The sequence below is a fragment of the Delphinapterus leucas genome, chromosome 7 (assembly GCF_059928025.1).
Source record: "Delphinapterus leucas isolate spDelLeu-1000000601 "Yukka" chromosome 7, BTC_Dleu_Yukka2, whole genome shotgun sequence".
Lineage (NCBI taxonomy): Eukaryota > Metazoa > Chordata > Mammalia > Artiodactyla > Monodontidae > Delphinapterus > Delphinapterus leucas.
Window position 1 is genome coordinate 48,592,262 of NC_143135.1, and position 17,113 is coordinate 48,609,374.

At 43.0% G+C, this 17,113-nt stretch overlaps 1 protein-coding gene across 1 annotated transcript; it reads left to right on the plus strand.

Moving 5' to 3' along the window:
* The first annotated feature begins 11,400 nt into the window (after positions 1 to 11,400).
* On the plus strand, positions 11,401 to 13,214 carry UBQLN3 (ubiquilin 3). The gene is given in 2 exon segments (XM_022563245.3): positions 11,401 to 13,183; positions 13,185 to 13,214. Coding segments are annotated over 2 exon segments (1,809 nt in total). The 5' UTR covers positions 11,401 to 11,404.
* Positions 13,215 to 17,113: the final 3,899 nt, after the last annotated feature.

Here is a 17,113-nt window from a genome sequence, read left to right on the forward strand (position 1 = left end):
GAAGCTCAATTTACATTTGTTTGCCTAAAATTAACTGGCAGATCAGCTACTGAATAGCTGTTGTTGTGTAATGTATCTGCTCATCTACTTTCCATCAATCAATAGCTATTCCATGACGTTCGATTTTATTCTTTTACAGGCAATGGAAGATGCAGTAATTTGTATTTTGGGTAGATCTGTTGGGTGACCAGGTAGTTGGAGGCTTGGAAGTGCACAATGCTGAAATCAGGGAGATCCATTCAATGACTATTGAAACAGTCCAGATGAAACTATAAAAACTAAGGCAGTAGAGTGAGAATATGAAGGAACTGATGAAACAAGTTGCTAAGACGGAATGATTAGGCTGTGACAGCAGCATATTGGAGAAAGGAAGAAGGAGGAATCTAAGATTGATTTTTTTTCTTTTTTAAATTTTTTTATTAAATATAGCTGATTTACAATGTTGTGTTAGTTTCAGGTGTACAGTAAACCTATTCAACCATATGTATATATATATGTATTATATATAATATATATATTATATATAATACATATATATATTCTTTTTTTATATTCTCTTCCATTATACATTATTACAAGATATTGAGTATAGTTCCCTGTGCTATACAGTAAATTCTTGTTGGTTATCTACTTTATATAGAGTAGTGTGTATATTTTAATCCCAAACTTCTAAGATTGATTTTTGCATTAAGCTATTGGAAAGATGGTGAGGCTCTTCACCAAGGTGGGGAATTATGGAGATAAAGCAATTTGCTGAGGGAAAGAAAAATGCACATTTGTTGTTGTTGTTTTTTAAACCAAGTTAGCACTTTCTGGATATCATTCATATGAGATTAATAAATTCTGGATCCCAAGTAAGCTGTAGCTACTATATTTTACTCTAGATTTGTGAGTCAACACACTATGCGAGGGTTAAAGCCACGGGATTCAATTATAGCCCTAAGGAGTATATATGGAATGATAGGAAACAAGAGGCTGGAGAATAACACTCTGAACTCTTTAAGGCCAGGGATCATTTCTGTATTCATATGTGTATATCTAGAGTGTAGAACAATACACAGAATGTACTAATTATTTAGAGTTGGCTTGTGGAAGGAAGAAAGTACATGACTTCCTTTTCAGGGATCAGATCACCAAAAGAAAGTAATATAGACTCCTCTTTATCTCCAGCAAGTCTCTCTGGCTGTAGACCCTGGAGTTCTTATTTTTGTATCTTCTCATGACCCCCAGTTGGTTCACTAGAATAATCTGCCTGGACCCTGATCTTGTTTTTATGACAGCAATACTAAGCCTTTCTAAAAGGGGGCAGTGTTTTATGACTTCTGGACTGAAACTGTTTTTCTTTTCTCCCACAGGAGGGGAAAAGTGTCCCAGCAAAGAATATATGGATGGGGGTGGGGTGGGGAGTGTCAGTCACTTTGTCTTGTGAACTGTGGTATGAGCCCTTATGGGAATCATAGTGTAGGGAAGATGGGATATTGAGCAGTTAGCAGATATGGGTCACTGATCTGGGTATTAAGGATTCGTGATCAGCAGGAATGGGCAAGTGTCTATGGTAAGAGAGTTTGGCAAGTTCTCAAAGTCAGTGGGGGATGTGGAGTAAAAAGAGTCTCAGGATTGGTGATTCTCTTCCTGTGTCCTCACATTACTTTAATTACTGAAAACTTGGTTATTGTGCTACAGAAATTGCAGTCTGAGCCATATTCTGCTTGTCGATCTCATCACTGGGAGTGTTTTGACTCACATGCCTCTTCAAATTCTGAATCAATTCTGGGAGTTGTAGCATTATGACCCATGCTTTCCATCACTGTAGAAGGAAGAACTCAAGTCTTGCCCTCAGGCCATGTAATACCCATACCCTAGATCATGGAATTTCTAGAGTTTTTCCATACTTAGTCACTCAAAAGCCTCTCCTGTGGGGTTAATGTCAGGTTAGATTGTCCTTCTCTGACTTCTTTTAGCTCTTTCTATACTCACCTTCATGTCCTCTGTGAAGCCTTGGCTTTAGTTGAGGAGGCAAAGAGTCTGTTCCTTTGAACTGTAGGAAAGATTCAAGACAAATTGAACTCTAGGTACTGAGAGTTGTACTGCACTTCAGCAAGATGTTCTGCACTTATTATATCCAAAGTCTTTAAGAAGTAAAACTAGGACAGACTGGCATCTGATATAATAGTGTGTTATTATAATATATCAATTATCTCCTGAGTCAGACCTACAAGATAGTGGAGAAAGGGGTATCTCTTTTTAGGTAGGAAAGAGGCTGGGATCAGGAGCTACCTTCATTCTTAGGCAGTCAACCACATTCTCTCTTGTAGTCCCCCAATATCTCCAGTATAAACCAGGAAATTTACTTGGAACAAGCACAGGGAAATGGCAATTTCAGGTCTGCACTTCATTGAACAAGCCCAGAGACACTGCTTTTTGCTGTGCAAATGTCCAGTTTGGTAGGTCACTGGAAAGCCCATTTTTGTGAACAAACTCTCTACAATTTTTCTTTCTTCATGTTTGTGTAGTACATTTAATTTCACCAAAGACTTTCAAGCCATTATTCAATTTTCATGACAACCCAGGAAAATAAAATGGCAGAGATTATCATCTTCTTTAAGAGATTATAGCTGAAGCATGAGCTCCAAGAAAAATAAAACAGAAGTCTAAATATGAGGCATCTACCATTCTAAATGAATTGGATTTACTTTAACATATTTTATTCATTAATTAATCTTTCTAACATTGGATTTCTAGTCCCATTCCCAGGGGTATAAATGAGGGCTGATTGGGACATGGCAGGAAATGTACTTACCATCATTAGCCATAGGGAAATATAAATCAAAACCACAGTAAGCTAGCATTTCACACCCACTAAGAGGGCTAGAATTTTAAAAAAATATTAATAACAACAAATGTTATAGAGTATATGAAGAAATTGGGAGTTTCATACATGCAAGTAGAAATGTAATTTGGTATAGTCACTTTGGAAAACAGCCTGGCATGTTCCTCAGACAGGTAAACGTAGTTACCTTATGACTCAGCATTTCTACTCCTAGGTATAAACCCAAGAGAAATTAAAACATAATTCTACAAATACTTGCACATGAACGTTCATAGCAGCATTATTTATAACAGCTGCAAAGTAGAAATAATTTAAATGTCCTTCTACTTATGAATGGATAAACAAAATGTGGTATATCCTTACCGTGGCATATTATTCAGCTATCAAAAGGAATGAAGTACTGATACATGCAGCAACATGCATGAACCTTGAAAACATGCAAAATGAAAGAAATCAGTCACAAAAGATCACACATTGTATGATTCCATTTATTTCAAATGTCCAGAACTGGTAAATCTATAAAGAGAGAAAGTAGATTAGTGGTTGCCTAGGGCTGGGGGTGGGATGAGAGAAAAATGTGAATGATTGCTAAGGGGATACATTTTGTTGGGGGCAGGGGAGTAATGGTAATGTTCTAAAATGAATTGTGATAGTGGCAGGTCTATGAATATAATACCAAAAATATTGAATCATACACTTGAAATAGGTGAATTGTATGGTATATAAATTGTATTTCAATAAAGTGCTAATTTAAATTTTAAAAAAGGGAGAAAAGAAACTGGACTTACCTCCTGCAGCAGAAAGAAATGTGGGCTGCTGGCCTCTCAATCTCTTCTTATCTCATGGCTGAATTCCTTTATCCAAGGGATTAATCCCTTTATCCAAGGCTTCAGGCCTCCCCCTCCCATCTCATTCAGCTTTCTGGGTCAGGGTCTGCTGGACAATGGCCTTTGCACAGCCACTTCATGGCCCGAGATCAGCTTTTCTATGTTTCTCCCCAAGCTTGGATTACACTTTAAATCTGCAAAATTCCCTACATGTCTCTACCCAACCCCAGCCAACTGCTGAAGTCTGGTGGGTGAGGTGAAACCCTCTGAAGGGAAGATGAAGGCTGCCTGGCTTCACTCGCCTATACTTGCACATGCAGAAAAGGACAGAAAGTAAGGAAAGCTTCTGGGGGTGGGGAAGTATCTTGAAGCAACAGGAGGAGCCAGAAACACCTCCTATAGAGCCAATTCAAATACATTCAGTCATTCCAAGTCTAGAACTCTGCAGCACCAATCAGAAAGTGGGAAGAGGAAGAAATGTGTGTCCTGAGCAAGAAAGAACTGTGTCAGGATTTTAAAGAACAGCAGGTACAACAGGCTTTAATAATACCAGAGGCCAATAGATAGTGATATTGAGGTCTCAGCCTCAGTGATCTTTGCTTTTCCATCACAATTTAAAACAAAGAAAACACGCCTACATCCCACCTATTAAAAGTAATTAAGAGAGTTGAATTGAAGCATTATTGAAGTGTGGTTAATAGTGAGTTAAGCATTGATTAATTTTGGTTTTGTAGCTTACTCTCCCCCCTATATTAAGGAGTCATTAGGTCCATATTGTTTTTAGGATCCAAATATGTTTATAAGCACTCTAAAAGTTACGGAGTCTAACATTGTGTAGTGAAGGCATAAAAGAGCCTGGGAAAACCTGACTGCCTTGTGGAGAATAGGTGAAGTCCATCTCGTCCAAAAGAGGACCGGAATGTTGGGGTGATGCCCCAGGAATCGAGACTGCTCCCCTACTCCAGAGAAGACCAGCCCCTCCCCCAGCCTCCACATCTCCATTCTCACACCTCCCTCCTCATAATACTCCCCACCACTCACTGCTTTGAGACCATTGGGAACTATGCTGTTATGTATCTTATCCCTGTTTTGTCAGATGCAAGAAGCTCATGATTCAAGGTCATCACTCAGATCCTCATCTCCATAAGGCTCCGGATATCCCTAGTTTTGATTCCATATATCATCCGTCTCCAACTTTTGAAATCCTTTACTGAGTAACCTGTGACTCATAGTCAGCCATCAGCAAAATGCCCTGTATTATCAACTTCTCCTTGGAGCGTTCTCTTTACTTTCTTGGCTAACTGAAACCTGTCTCTCCATAGTACACTTGTTCATTCTCTCCCACACTTCTCAGATCTCCTGGCCTGGAGGTCACCCCTGCACCTTATCACTAATTCCCTTCCTTCTATTAAAATATAAAACCCTAGCATATTTATGTCACTTTATCATACTACACTTCTCACTAATTGTCCATATTCCTGTACCTACTAATTCCTGTTTTTTCCTTCTTTCCCAGGTGGCATCTGCTTCTGCTTCTGAATCTTTGTCTTTATCTCTCTTCTCTCTCCTCTCCCCTCCCCTCCTCTCTTCTCCTTTCCTCTTCTCTCCATAATTATTCTCTTATCATGATCCTTGATGACTTCAGTACTGATGTAGATGATCCTTGCTTATTCTGAACTTCAGTTCTATTCACCACTTCTCCAAAAATGAGCATGTCTTTCATTTTCATCCTTCCCCAGTCTCTCACTCCCATGGACTTGCAGCACTTTAAGTCTCTCAACTTATTCAAGGCTATTCAGACCGAAGGGTTAAGGACCAAAAGGAAGAATATGAGGTGAGGTAGAAGCAGTTACCAAAATTGGCTAAAATGGAACAGACATCTTAGGTTTGTTTAATTCAAATCATAATTGATATGGACATAGATAGGCAAATACATTTTTAAATAAACTTTCTCATTAATAAAACTAGCATAAATAAAGGATGGTGTCCTTCAGTAGGCTGTGACACCTGGAAACTCACGCACAGAAAAGTATTATCTGAAGTCTTTTGATGTTTGTTCTAGGGCTAAAGTTTAAATTAATGAGATTGAGGGCTGTGAGGCTTTGAAAAGTGCAAGTGGGATGGGGAAGGAACTGTTCTAGCTTTTTCTTCTTACTGTTCTTTCAATTTCAATTCTTTGGAAGTTTGTCAAATTGAAAGGTAAAGCCATCATTCATTTGGGCATTCTCAGAGATACCTGAGAATAACTCTTTAGATAATGATAGGGGAGGGCTGAGATGGAGACTTGAAAGAGTGATAGGGACTCCATGAGAAGAAATATTTCAAACCCCTGGATACTTTTTTTATATAAACTATGTCATACCTGCTGGATTACACCTCCTTTATTCAATCTTCCTCTCAGATTCTTAACCCTCAATCCACAAGGAAAGGCTCCCTTGCGGTGTTTCTTACATAAAAAAGGGAAGATTTGGGCTTCCCTGGTGGCACAGTGGTTGAGAGTCCGCCTGCCGATGCAGGGGACGCGGGTTCGTGCCCCGGTCCGGGAAGATCCCACATGCCGCAGAGCGTCTGGGCCTGTGAACCATGGCTGCTGAGCCTGTGCGTCCGGAGCCTGGGCTCCGCAACGGGAGAGGCCACAGCAGTGAGAGGCCCGCGTACCGCAAAAAAAAAAAACAAAACAAAAAACTCTAGATGGGATCAATAGCAGAATAACTTTCCTGTTCTCCATTTTTTTATACTCTCATCCACATATATATGGGTCCTCCAGGGGAGAGTAAAAGGCACAAAATCCATTGTAGAGTTTATGAATGCGGATCCTGGGGCTTCACTCTGAAAGGCAGTATTAGAGTACTGGGCCATCTCATTATTACAGCAGGTCCACTGTGAGTCCACCAATGCGTTAAGAATTTTCACAGGCACTGCCCCACTTCTTTTGTCCTAATTTGTCAATCCTTACATAATTTTGAGAAGTAGGAACTATATTATCACCTTTTTATAGATATTAAGTTCCTTGTTCAAAGTCCTTTATCTGGTAAGTGAGGGCATGACCTCGAAACCTAGGTAATCTGAGAGGTGGGCACACACAGCCACACACAAGCAAGCACAGAGCTTACATGCAAATGTAAAACAAAAATATACCATGAGGCAATGTTAGCTTACAGGCCTAGGCAGTTAATATAATCTTTATACTCTTCCCTTGAGAGTGAGAAGAGAGCGTGTTAGGGTCCCTCAGGCCCTAACTATTTACCTCTTCTCCATGGAAAAAGGTTCAGAAAAAAATCAATAAGTGAGCATGGAATCAACCTATTAGTCCTTTCCTTCCCCTTCCCCTTATTTCTTTGGTTGGCGTGCCTGCTCATCTTGCAGATTTTCTGTGTGTCTTTCACCATAATTTTTCTGCTTTCCATGTGGCCCAATAACCAACTAGGTGAGTGCTGGCTATTTGAGGAGTTTGGTTGGGACTACGATTTGGAGAAAAAGGAGGAGGCAATGAAAAGCTCAGGGTTCCATTTCCCAGGAGCCATGGATTGAGAACTACAACATTCTTTCCTGAGCAACTCCCATTTTTAAGCTGAGGTCATGGTCTCCTGTACTTGGATATACGCTCCAAATGATTAGAACAGGTTAACAGTTATACAGCTGGGTAAGAATGGCCACGGTAAGTTTTGTTCAGGCAATTTCTGTCAGACATGGGACAAGGACCCATAGCCCTAACTTGAGGAGTGGCTTTAAGTGTGTGGATACTCTTGTAAGTTTTTAATACACCTGTCTATTTCTGTCCTCTTCTTCACTGTGTGGTCTGACTGCTGATGATAATACAGATGATATAAAATATTATCTAATAAAAGGAAGTAAATCTTATTATATGCTTACTAAATTTCAGACACTGAACTAAGGAGTGGTTTGGGGGGGCATGTCTTGTTTTGTCCTAAAAAATAACTAAGAATTAGAGATATTAGGCCCTTTTCAAAAATGAGGAATCCAAGGATCATTTAGTTCAAGTAAGCTTGCCCAAGTTCACACAGTTAGTAAATTATGGAACTGGAATTAAAATGCCAGCTTTTGGGCTCCACTGCATATACTCTGTGCCAATATTTTATTGAAATACTCTGGGCACCTGTGTGTGTGTGTGTGTGTGTGTGTGTGTGTGTGTATCATAATATCATAATCACATTTAATAAAATCAACACTAATTACTTTATATCATATAATACCTAGTTCGTGTTTAAGTTTTCCCAATTATACGTTATCTTCTATTCCTGGTTTATTTAAACAGAATCCAATCAAGAATTGCATTTGGTTGTTCATTCTCTTTTTTTTTTTTTTTTTTTTTATTGCTTTGCCAGTCAAAGGGGGCCACAGAGGGCTCCTGCCTCGAAAACCTATGTGTCCCAATCTGGGGGGGATTTTATTTATTTTTTATACAGCAGGTTCTTATTAGTCATCAATTTTATACACATCAGTGTAGACATGTCAATCCCAATCGCCCAATTCATCACACCACCATCCCCGCCCCCCCGCAGCTATCCCCCCTTGGTGTATCTAAATGTATTTTACTTTAGAAAAGTATTTTCCTCCTTCAAGTACCCTTTTAATAGCAATGACTTGCTGAAAAGACCAGACTGTTTTGTAGATTATCCCACATTGTACATTTGTCTGACTGTAAAATGACAAGCCTCAGAATTAACTATGTGTGCTCATGTGTGTGTTTGTAAATGCTTTTGGATGACTGTAGAAACATCTGTTGTGTTTGAGTGCATGAGGATATAAAAAAATAGAGGAGGGCTTCCCTGGTGGCGCAGTGGTTGAGAGTCCGCCTGCCGATGCAGGGGACACGGGTTCGTGACCCGGTCCGGGAAGATCCCACGTGCCGCGGAGCGGCTGGGCCCGTGAGCCATGGCCACTGAGCCTGCGTGCCCGGAGCCTGTGCTCTGCAACGGGAGAGGCCGCGGCAGTGAGAGGCCCGCGTACCGCAAAAAAAAAAAAAAAAAAAAAATAGAGGAGATCTTTCCTCACATATGTATGAAGAAAACATGACTTCACACAAGCTGGAAGAGCTGTGATTCAAAGTATATGATTTCAGGGTGCTGACGCCACGTATTGTTTGAGTATGTGAGCAGCACAGAAGAGGGATTTTTGACACAGAGGCTGCACAACCTAATCAGATCTCTACTCTTGGCAATAGGTGAGTTCCATGTCCCCAGTGGATAAGAGAATCGAGTGAAAGTGATGACTGAGAACACAGATACTCAGCATATAAGGGGCTGGTTTGTGGGCCACTGTCTGAACTCTGCACTGTGTTCCCAGAGCCCAGACCATATGAACTATGGAGACACTGTAGGGGAGGGTTTGAGTTGCTATAAAAAACTGATTTTACTTTTAGATAAGGGAAGGTCAGAAAGAACAGAGGACCTGGTTTCTCTTTAGAAAAAGCATTAACAGGAGACACTAAGTGTTGGCCTGGGAGATGGAAGGTATGGTGAGCTGGGCCTAAGAATGTGGTAAAAGTGAGTCTAGGGATAAAGTGGAACATGAGTTTTGGCCTTGTCACATTAGGAATCTGAGGCACGTGGCCATCACAGGCTTCCTCTTAGTGCTAATCCTGGGGGTCCCTGGCCTTGCTATATGGTTGGTTATCTCTAGATTAGAAATCACTTTCTACATAGATTCATTATTGGAGAAGGAAGAAGGTTTAAGAACCTAGTCTTTTTTTTTTGCACATAACGTTCTTTAACCATAACTTGAACAGCTGAGTCACAAATATCCTTATCCAGCAAACAATGGGAGTCTACGCCTGCCCGCACCCCTACTGCCCTCCTCTCCCGCCCTTAAGGGAACAGCTCACCTTTGTTCCCACCTGGGAAGCGAATCATTTTTTATACAATTTTTAAAGGTTACACTTCATTTACTGTTATTACAAAATATCGGCTGTATTCCCCGTGCCGTATGATATATCCTTGCAGCCTCTTACACCCAATAGCTTGTACCTCCCACTCCCTCACCACTATATTGCCTCTTCCCTCCTCTCCTCACTGCTAACCACTAGTTTGTTCTCTATATCTGTGAGCCTGCTTCTTATTTATTTATTTTTGCGGTACGCGGGCCTCTCACTGTTGTGGCCTCTCCCATTGAGGAGCACAGGCTCCGGACGCGCAGGCTCAGCGGCCATGGCTCACGGGCCCAGCCGCTCCACGGCACGTGGGATCTTCCCAGACTGGGGCATGAACCCGTGTCCCCTGCATCGGCAGGCGGACTCCCAACCACTGCGCCACCAGGGAAGACCCCTATGCATTTACTTTTAAACCCACACCAATTAGGTTTTCTGTCCTCACCACTTTTCCAAATTGGCCTCATCATGGCCCTCAATCTAACCTGTCTCTCTTGTTCAAATCCAGTGATCAGTTCTCCGTCCTCATCTTACTGACCTACCAGGATCACTTGACACAGTTGGTTACTCTCTCCTTTTTTTGAAACTCTTCTCCTTCTTCATTTGGCTTCTTTCTCTCTCTAACTTCTTTTTCTGACTTAATGTTTTATTTCTTCTCAATTTCCTTTGCTGAATTCATCTAATCCTCCAGACTTCTAAATATTGTACTATCCATGACTCAGTTTTTTCTTACCTCTATCCTTTTACTATGCTCACTAATTGCACAATTCTAAATACTCTGTTGATGCTGATGAACTCTAGACTCACAATGTTGAACTACCTTCCTACACTTTTATTTGGATGTGAAATAGACATCTTAAATATATGTAAAACTGAACTCAATTTTCCATTTAACAACCTTATTTCCTGGTCATTTTTTTACCTCAACAAATAGCCAATCCATTCTTTGAATTTTTCTGGGGGATAATAATAATGGGAAAAAAAATAAAAAGTTTATTTCATCCTGAACCTCTCTTTCATACTCTAGATCCTACCCATTAGAAAGTCAATATGTTGAAATATAAATAAAGAATTTCATGGCTAATGTTGAATCAGAGAGGAAACAGGAACATATGATGCCAGGAAGTGGCTCAACTGGCAGGTAGCTGAATTTGGGTTTTCATGGGCACACAAGGGATTAAGGAGCTTTTCTTAATTGTCCAATCCCAGTCTGAGTCTCCACATACCACAAAACAGCTGTGTGAAAGCAAAACTCTTGGCTTGAGAAGGAAGTGTCAGCCCAGGCCCCTCACTATGAAGAAGGCAATTGAGACAAAGGAAATAGAAGAGTTGAAGGGTTGGGGGAAGATGAAGCCCCCAGGGATTCAGAACACCTTGGAGAAGTCTCAAAAGTCCATTGTATGAGGCTGTGATGTCGGTGCTGAGGTCACAGAGGAGACCTGATGGAGTGAGTTCTGGCTTAGAAGGCTTCAGCGGTGGTTGTTCAGCAGGATGAGGGTAGTTTCGAGCCTTGTATAAGAGGAAGGACGGGGCCACAGCTGATTGGTATGTTTCCCCAAACTGGGCCCTTCATGCTGCCCTTGCCCCTTCACTCATCAACTGTAGACCTCTTTCCCAGGGCCTCAGGTTTCCCTCCCATGACCCCCGACATCTCTCAAACCCAAAATCTTCCCAAAGCATCCTATCCCAGGGACGTCATAACCCCTTCCATGTGGACCTGCAGTCCCCCCACCCTGAGATCCCAGATCCTCTTCCTGCTCACCTTTCCTACTTTCGCCACTGCCCAAAAGGCTGATCTCGGTCTCCCATCCCCATCCCCCTAGCTGTGTTCCTACAGACCTGGGCCTCCTGCTGCCCACCATGGCCAAAAGTGGAGAGGCCCTGCCACAGGGCAGCCCGGTGCTGGTCCAGGATCCTCACCTCATCAAGGTGACAGTGAAGACGTCCAAGGACAAGGAGGATTTCTCAGTTACAGACACTTGCACCATCCAGCAGCTGAAGGAAGAGATATCCCAGCGCTTTAAGGCCCACCCTGATCAGCTGATCCTAATATTTGCTGGCAAAATCCTCAAGGACCCTGACTCACTGGCACAGTGTGGGGTCCGAGATGGCCTCACTGTCCACCTGGTCATCAAGATGCAGCGCCGTACTGTGGGCACTGAGTGCCCAGCTGCTTCGGTCCCTATCCCAGCCCCAAGCCTTGGATCACTCCCTCAGCCAAGCTCCATTTACCCAGCAGACAGGCTACCCACCTTTAGCTTAGGTGTCCTCACAGGCCTCAATGGGCTAGGCCTGACCTCTGGTAGTTTCCCCGACCCGCCAAGCTCACTGATGTGGCAGCATGTGTCTGTGCCTGAGTTTGTGGCTCAGATCATTGATGACTCCTTCATCCAGGGTCTGCTGTCCAACACAGGCCTGGTGTGCCAGCTGGTTCTTGACAACCCCCATATGCAACAGCTGATCCAGCACAACCCTGAGATTGGGCACATTCTCAACAACCCTGAAATCATGCGGCAGACAATGGAGTTTCTATGCAAACCTGCCACGATGCAAGAGATGATGCGTAGCCAGGACCGGGCACTCAGAAACCTGGAGAGCATCCCTGGTGGCTACAATGTGCTCCGTACCATGTATACAGATATCATGCACCCAATGCTTAATGCAGTGCAGGAGCAGTTCGGTGGCAATCCCTTTGCTACCACCACTACTGCTAATGCTACCACCAGTAGCAGCCAACCTTCAAGGATGGAGAATCGTGACCCTCTCCCCAACCCCTGGGCTTCCACATTCGCAGGCTCAGCTGGTAGGAGAGGCAGGAGGCCTGGGGACCAGGAGGTATCCGAACTTAGAAACAGGGTTTGCAATATTCTAGGTAATATAAGGCTCTATGACTATCTCCAGCAATTACATGAGAGGTCCCTGTCCCTGAGAACCTATCTGCAGGGGATTGCATCTACCCTCAGCCCAAGCCAAGAACCACCACCACCACCAGGAAGCCAAGTTCCCCCAACTTCACCCTCATCCCAGGAACTTGAGTCAGGCCAGCCTCTCCCCAGGGAGTCAGTAGCAATCAAGGGGAAGCCCTCCTGCCCCGCATTCTTGAGATATCCCACAGAGAGCAGTGCTAGAAAAGCTGGAAGCCAAGATGGTGCAGGGAATGGCTCCACTGCTCACGGCACCAGCATGCCTGATCTTGTCTCCAGGCTGGAGTGTGCTGCCAACAAGGCCCCATTTGTTCCTTCCCCACCTTCACCCACGGCAGTTACCGCTGGAAGCCCTGAGCATGTCTGGCTGCCGCCACCAGCTTACCCAAGCTCTCTGAGGCCCGCCAGAATGAATGAGGCCCCACAGTTGCAGGACGAAATGCGCTGGCAGCTGCCACTGCTGCTGCACCTTCAGGCAGCCATGGCAAACCCTCGTGCCATGCATGCCTTGCTGCAGATTGAGCAGGGTCTGCAGATCCTGGCTACTGAAGCCCCTCGCCTCCTCCTTTTGTTCACGCCTTGCCTAGCAGGGCTGGGAAGTACGGCAGGAAGTACAGAGCCTCGAGAGGGTGCCCTTATGCCCGCGGATCCTCCCCTAGCCCCAGGTCCTGAAGTTCCCTCAGCACGAGGCTCTGTGGTGCTGGGCCTCCATTCCATGCCCTTCCTCCAGATGTTGCAAGCCCTAGCTGGCGCCAATCCCCTGCAGCTGCAGCCCGAGACCCACTTCCGGGTACAGCTAGAGCAATTGCGGGCCATGGGCTTTCTGAATCCTGAAGCCAATCTGCAGGCCCTCATTGCCACTGGAGGTGACGTAGATGCTGCTGTGAAGAAGCTGAGGCAGTTGTCGGAGCCCTAGTTGTTCAGACCATATCTTTTCCTCTGTGCTTTTTCCCCCATATCCCCTACCTTAACTCCCCCATTCTTGAATGCAGCTGCACTATGAACCAAATTTACTATGATGCTCTTTACGGTGGAGACAATGTTGTTCCAGAATCATTGGGAAGAATGAGAGCCAGAACAGGGTAGGGGTGCTGTGAGTGACCCAGCCATCCCTGCCACTGTACCATCGTGGGATCCCAGTCTGAGCTCTGCTAATGCCTATCTTGAGATGCAATTACATCCAATCTCCCGTGTCATCTGCTGCCTGAGTCTGATTTTTTTGTGGGCTATGAGAAAAGGGGAGGGTGTATAGGAGAAGAGGTGGTGGTAAGAGCTGTCTCTACATGGATGGGAGGGCTTGGATGGGAAACCAAAACGTTTCAAGTTAGAAGATTCAGAGGCACGGGGAACAGAGGAGGGTGAGTTGAAGACTGCAGCTTTCCTGGTGTCCTTCCAAAGGTCCCCCCAGATTTGGTGTCCTGTAGGAGCTGCCACCATGCACTCTGTGTTCTTTGGGGCTCTCTACCATCAGGCAGACTGAAAAGTGGGCACAGCTTCTTATTTTTACTGCCTCTGAACATTATCCTACAGGGGGCTCTCACTTTTGGGATTTGATTCTGATCTCTGAGTGGATAGCAATAGAGCAAGAATCAGGCTGAGTTCTAAGATTCCCTGATCTCACCAAGTTTACAAAGTTACTGTCCCTGGTAGCCAGATTTATAGTTGATTCCACTGCCACGGACCCAGCTTGTTCTGGATTTTGTCTTTCTTGCAATATCTGGCTCAGAAATTGAGGACCTACCCTGTGCTCAGCATTCTGCTAGGGATTAGGAGTTCAATGTGAGTAAAAAAGGCATGGTCCTGCCCTCATGAGTGTATGATGGTAGCTGGAACTATTCAAACAGTACTAATTATATATAATCACAAACTATGATAAGTGCTATAAAAGATGGGGAACTGTGAAATAGCATAACAGAGGCTTGGTCTAGTCTGTGGAGAGAGGGAAGGGTTCTGTGAGCAGGTTCTCCAATCTAAAATCTGAAAAGTGGTAAGAATGAAGTAGGTAAAGATTCGAGAGGGGAGGGAAAAGTATTTCAGCAGAAGAACCATTATGTACAAAGGCGCTGAGGCAGGGTGTGCATAGCACACAGGAGGTGCTCTCAGCATCTCAGACTAAATTCTCATTTGCACTCATGGATGCTTCTCAATACCCATGTGCTTCTGGGGCAAAAGTGTTACAATTCATGAATCAAGTGAGCGAGTCATGCCTTCCAGCAAATAAATGTGCCAGTGGGCTCACACAGGTAAACACACTATGGAGTAATACACTAACACAAAATGCATATTCACCCCTTTTTTTTTTTTTGTGGTACGCGGGCCTCTCACTGTTGTGGCCTCTCCCGTTGCGGAGCACAGGCTCCGGACGTGCAGGCTCAGCGGCCATGGCTCATGGGCCCAGCCGCTCTGCAGCATGTGGGATCTTCCCGGACGGGGGCACGAACCTGCGTCCCCTGCATCGGCAGGCGGACTCTCAACCACTGCGCCACCGGGGAAGCCCAGGGCTTTTATCTAAAACAAATTAAATTTGGATTCTTTAATTGTTGATGATCTGCTGTGGTATTTCCATTATTAACACTAAAGTCACCCGTTGGAAATAGTGAGTTATTATTTTTTCCCTCAATTTATAATGTCAGCATCTTTAGGTACTGTTAGCACTACCTACTGAGGTATCTCTGCCTCTGGTCACTCTGTTAATTCTTTACGATGGAATTTTATACCTCTAGGCTATAACTCAGGTTTTTACAGTTTGGTCAGTTTCCCTACTAAAATCTTAAAATCCTATATTCACATGTTCTTTTGAATGTTTGTATTTTATTTTTAAAAAAACCACGAATATAAAAGACCCTGGTTCCTGGGAAAAGCCTATGAGAACTGAGGAATAAACATCAGAACATCAGAATGTGGTGTGCACGTCACAGTCATGTGCTAGTGCCCTGTATATACTAGAAATGCGGGGAAATAAATCCAGAACAAGGTTCTTACTTCAATATCCATGGTGGTCTATAGCTAGGGCCAGCAAAAAGAAGGGTTCAATCACAATTCTGACCACTAAGTGCCTCTGAAAAAGGCAGCCCCCTGGGTAGCCACTTTTCTGAAATATGGTCATTTGGCTCTTTTCCTGCTTCGTGTTCATTGGCTGGAGCTCCAGGACCAATGGTGGTAAGGCAAAGCTTTCTCCACCCCCATGTCTCTCCCATCACATTCTAGTACCTCCTCTGAGAGCCCTCAGTTGTTGCGTCAGCGATGTACTTCTTTCTTTGTTATTCTCTATTGCATCAACCTTTCATTTCTTTCATAGCAGTTACATAAAGTTGTAATTATTTATTGTTGCATTTAAAATTTCTTTATTTGCCTTCCCTCTTAAAATAGAAGCATCACAGAGGCAAAGAATATATGCAGTGGTAGATCCTTGGTAACTAGTACTCACTAAAATATAGGGGCTTTCCATTAAATAAATGAATGAATGAATAAATAAATAATTTTCATTAACTAACTAAATAAAGCAGAATAGATGTTTTCTATCATTAAAACTCAATGCCCAGTGATAGAACAGTAACATATCAAGAAAAGCGCTCCTCTAGGGATTTGAGTTTAATTTTTTCTAAAATGACTCTGACCTGATGATCTGGCCACTTTAGTTTAGTCTACATAGATAATATATGTATTTCTGTCTCACTTTTCTGTAGCAGTTCCAGTCTTGGACAGTCAGTATAAGAGGTAGATATGTTCTTCACCTATTTGATGTCTCATAGCATTAATAATCCAAACTCTGAAATTTAGGGTTCGCTATAAAAGACAGACTGTCAATGATAGGAATAATACATAATAACTACCTTCATGATTACTGTTGTCATGGTTGCTTTTAAGTCACTGTTTGGTAGCCTGTAGCATTTTCTTCTTATTTTCTCCGTTTTTCTCCAGGAGCCGCATGTAGATGCTGTACAAGCCACAAGATGGCAGGAGTGGTTTATGGAACCGCTGACTCAGCTGGGGCCATCCAGAGAGCACTTTGAGGGAAGAACTTGTAGACCCCATACAAGGAGGGTTGGAGGTGGGAAACCAAGGTCTCTTTCCCCACTTCTTTTTCCCGAGGGGAGATGCTAAAAGTAAGTCCCTTTTCTTTCCATTGTTGACAGCAAAGACAACAAGGTCATTACTCTTAAAAAAACATTGGCTTCCTTGGAGCCTTAGTCTGTATTCACGTTAACCCAAGAACGCACACAATCTAACAATGCTCTTAGTGTAGGATGATGGAAACAACCCCACACAGCTCCTGGCTCCAAAAACAAGACTGTATGCTTGAGTATTTTTATACATGTGTATGTACGTGTGTTGAAAAAAGGGCAGAGGGATTGTAAATAGGGATTCTCTCTAAGGAAGGTACGAAGGTAATGGTGAGGGGTCTTTCACTTTATATTAACATGTATGAAGTATATCTATTATGTTATATTTGTATCATGGAACTATTTAAAGTATTCACGGAAATTTTAAAAGACTCAATTATTTACTGGTTACATGATCTTAAAAGATTTTCTCAAATTATCATATTTTATTTTTTTATTAGTAAAAATAAGATGTAAAAAATATGTTTCATAGAGTTTTATTGAGGAATATTGAATGTAAATCTCCTAATAGTGCTGCATGT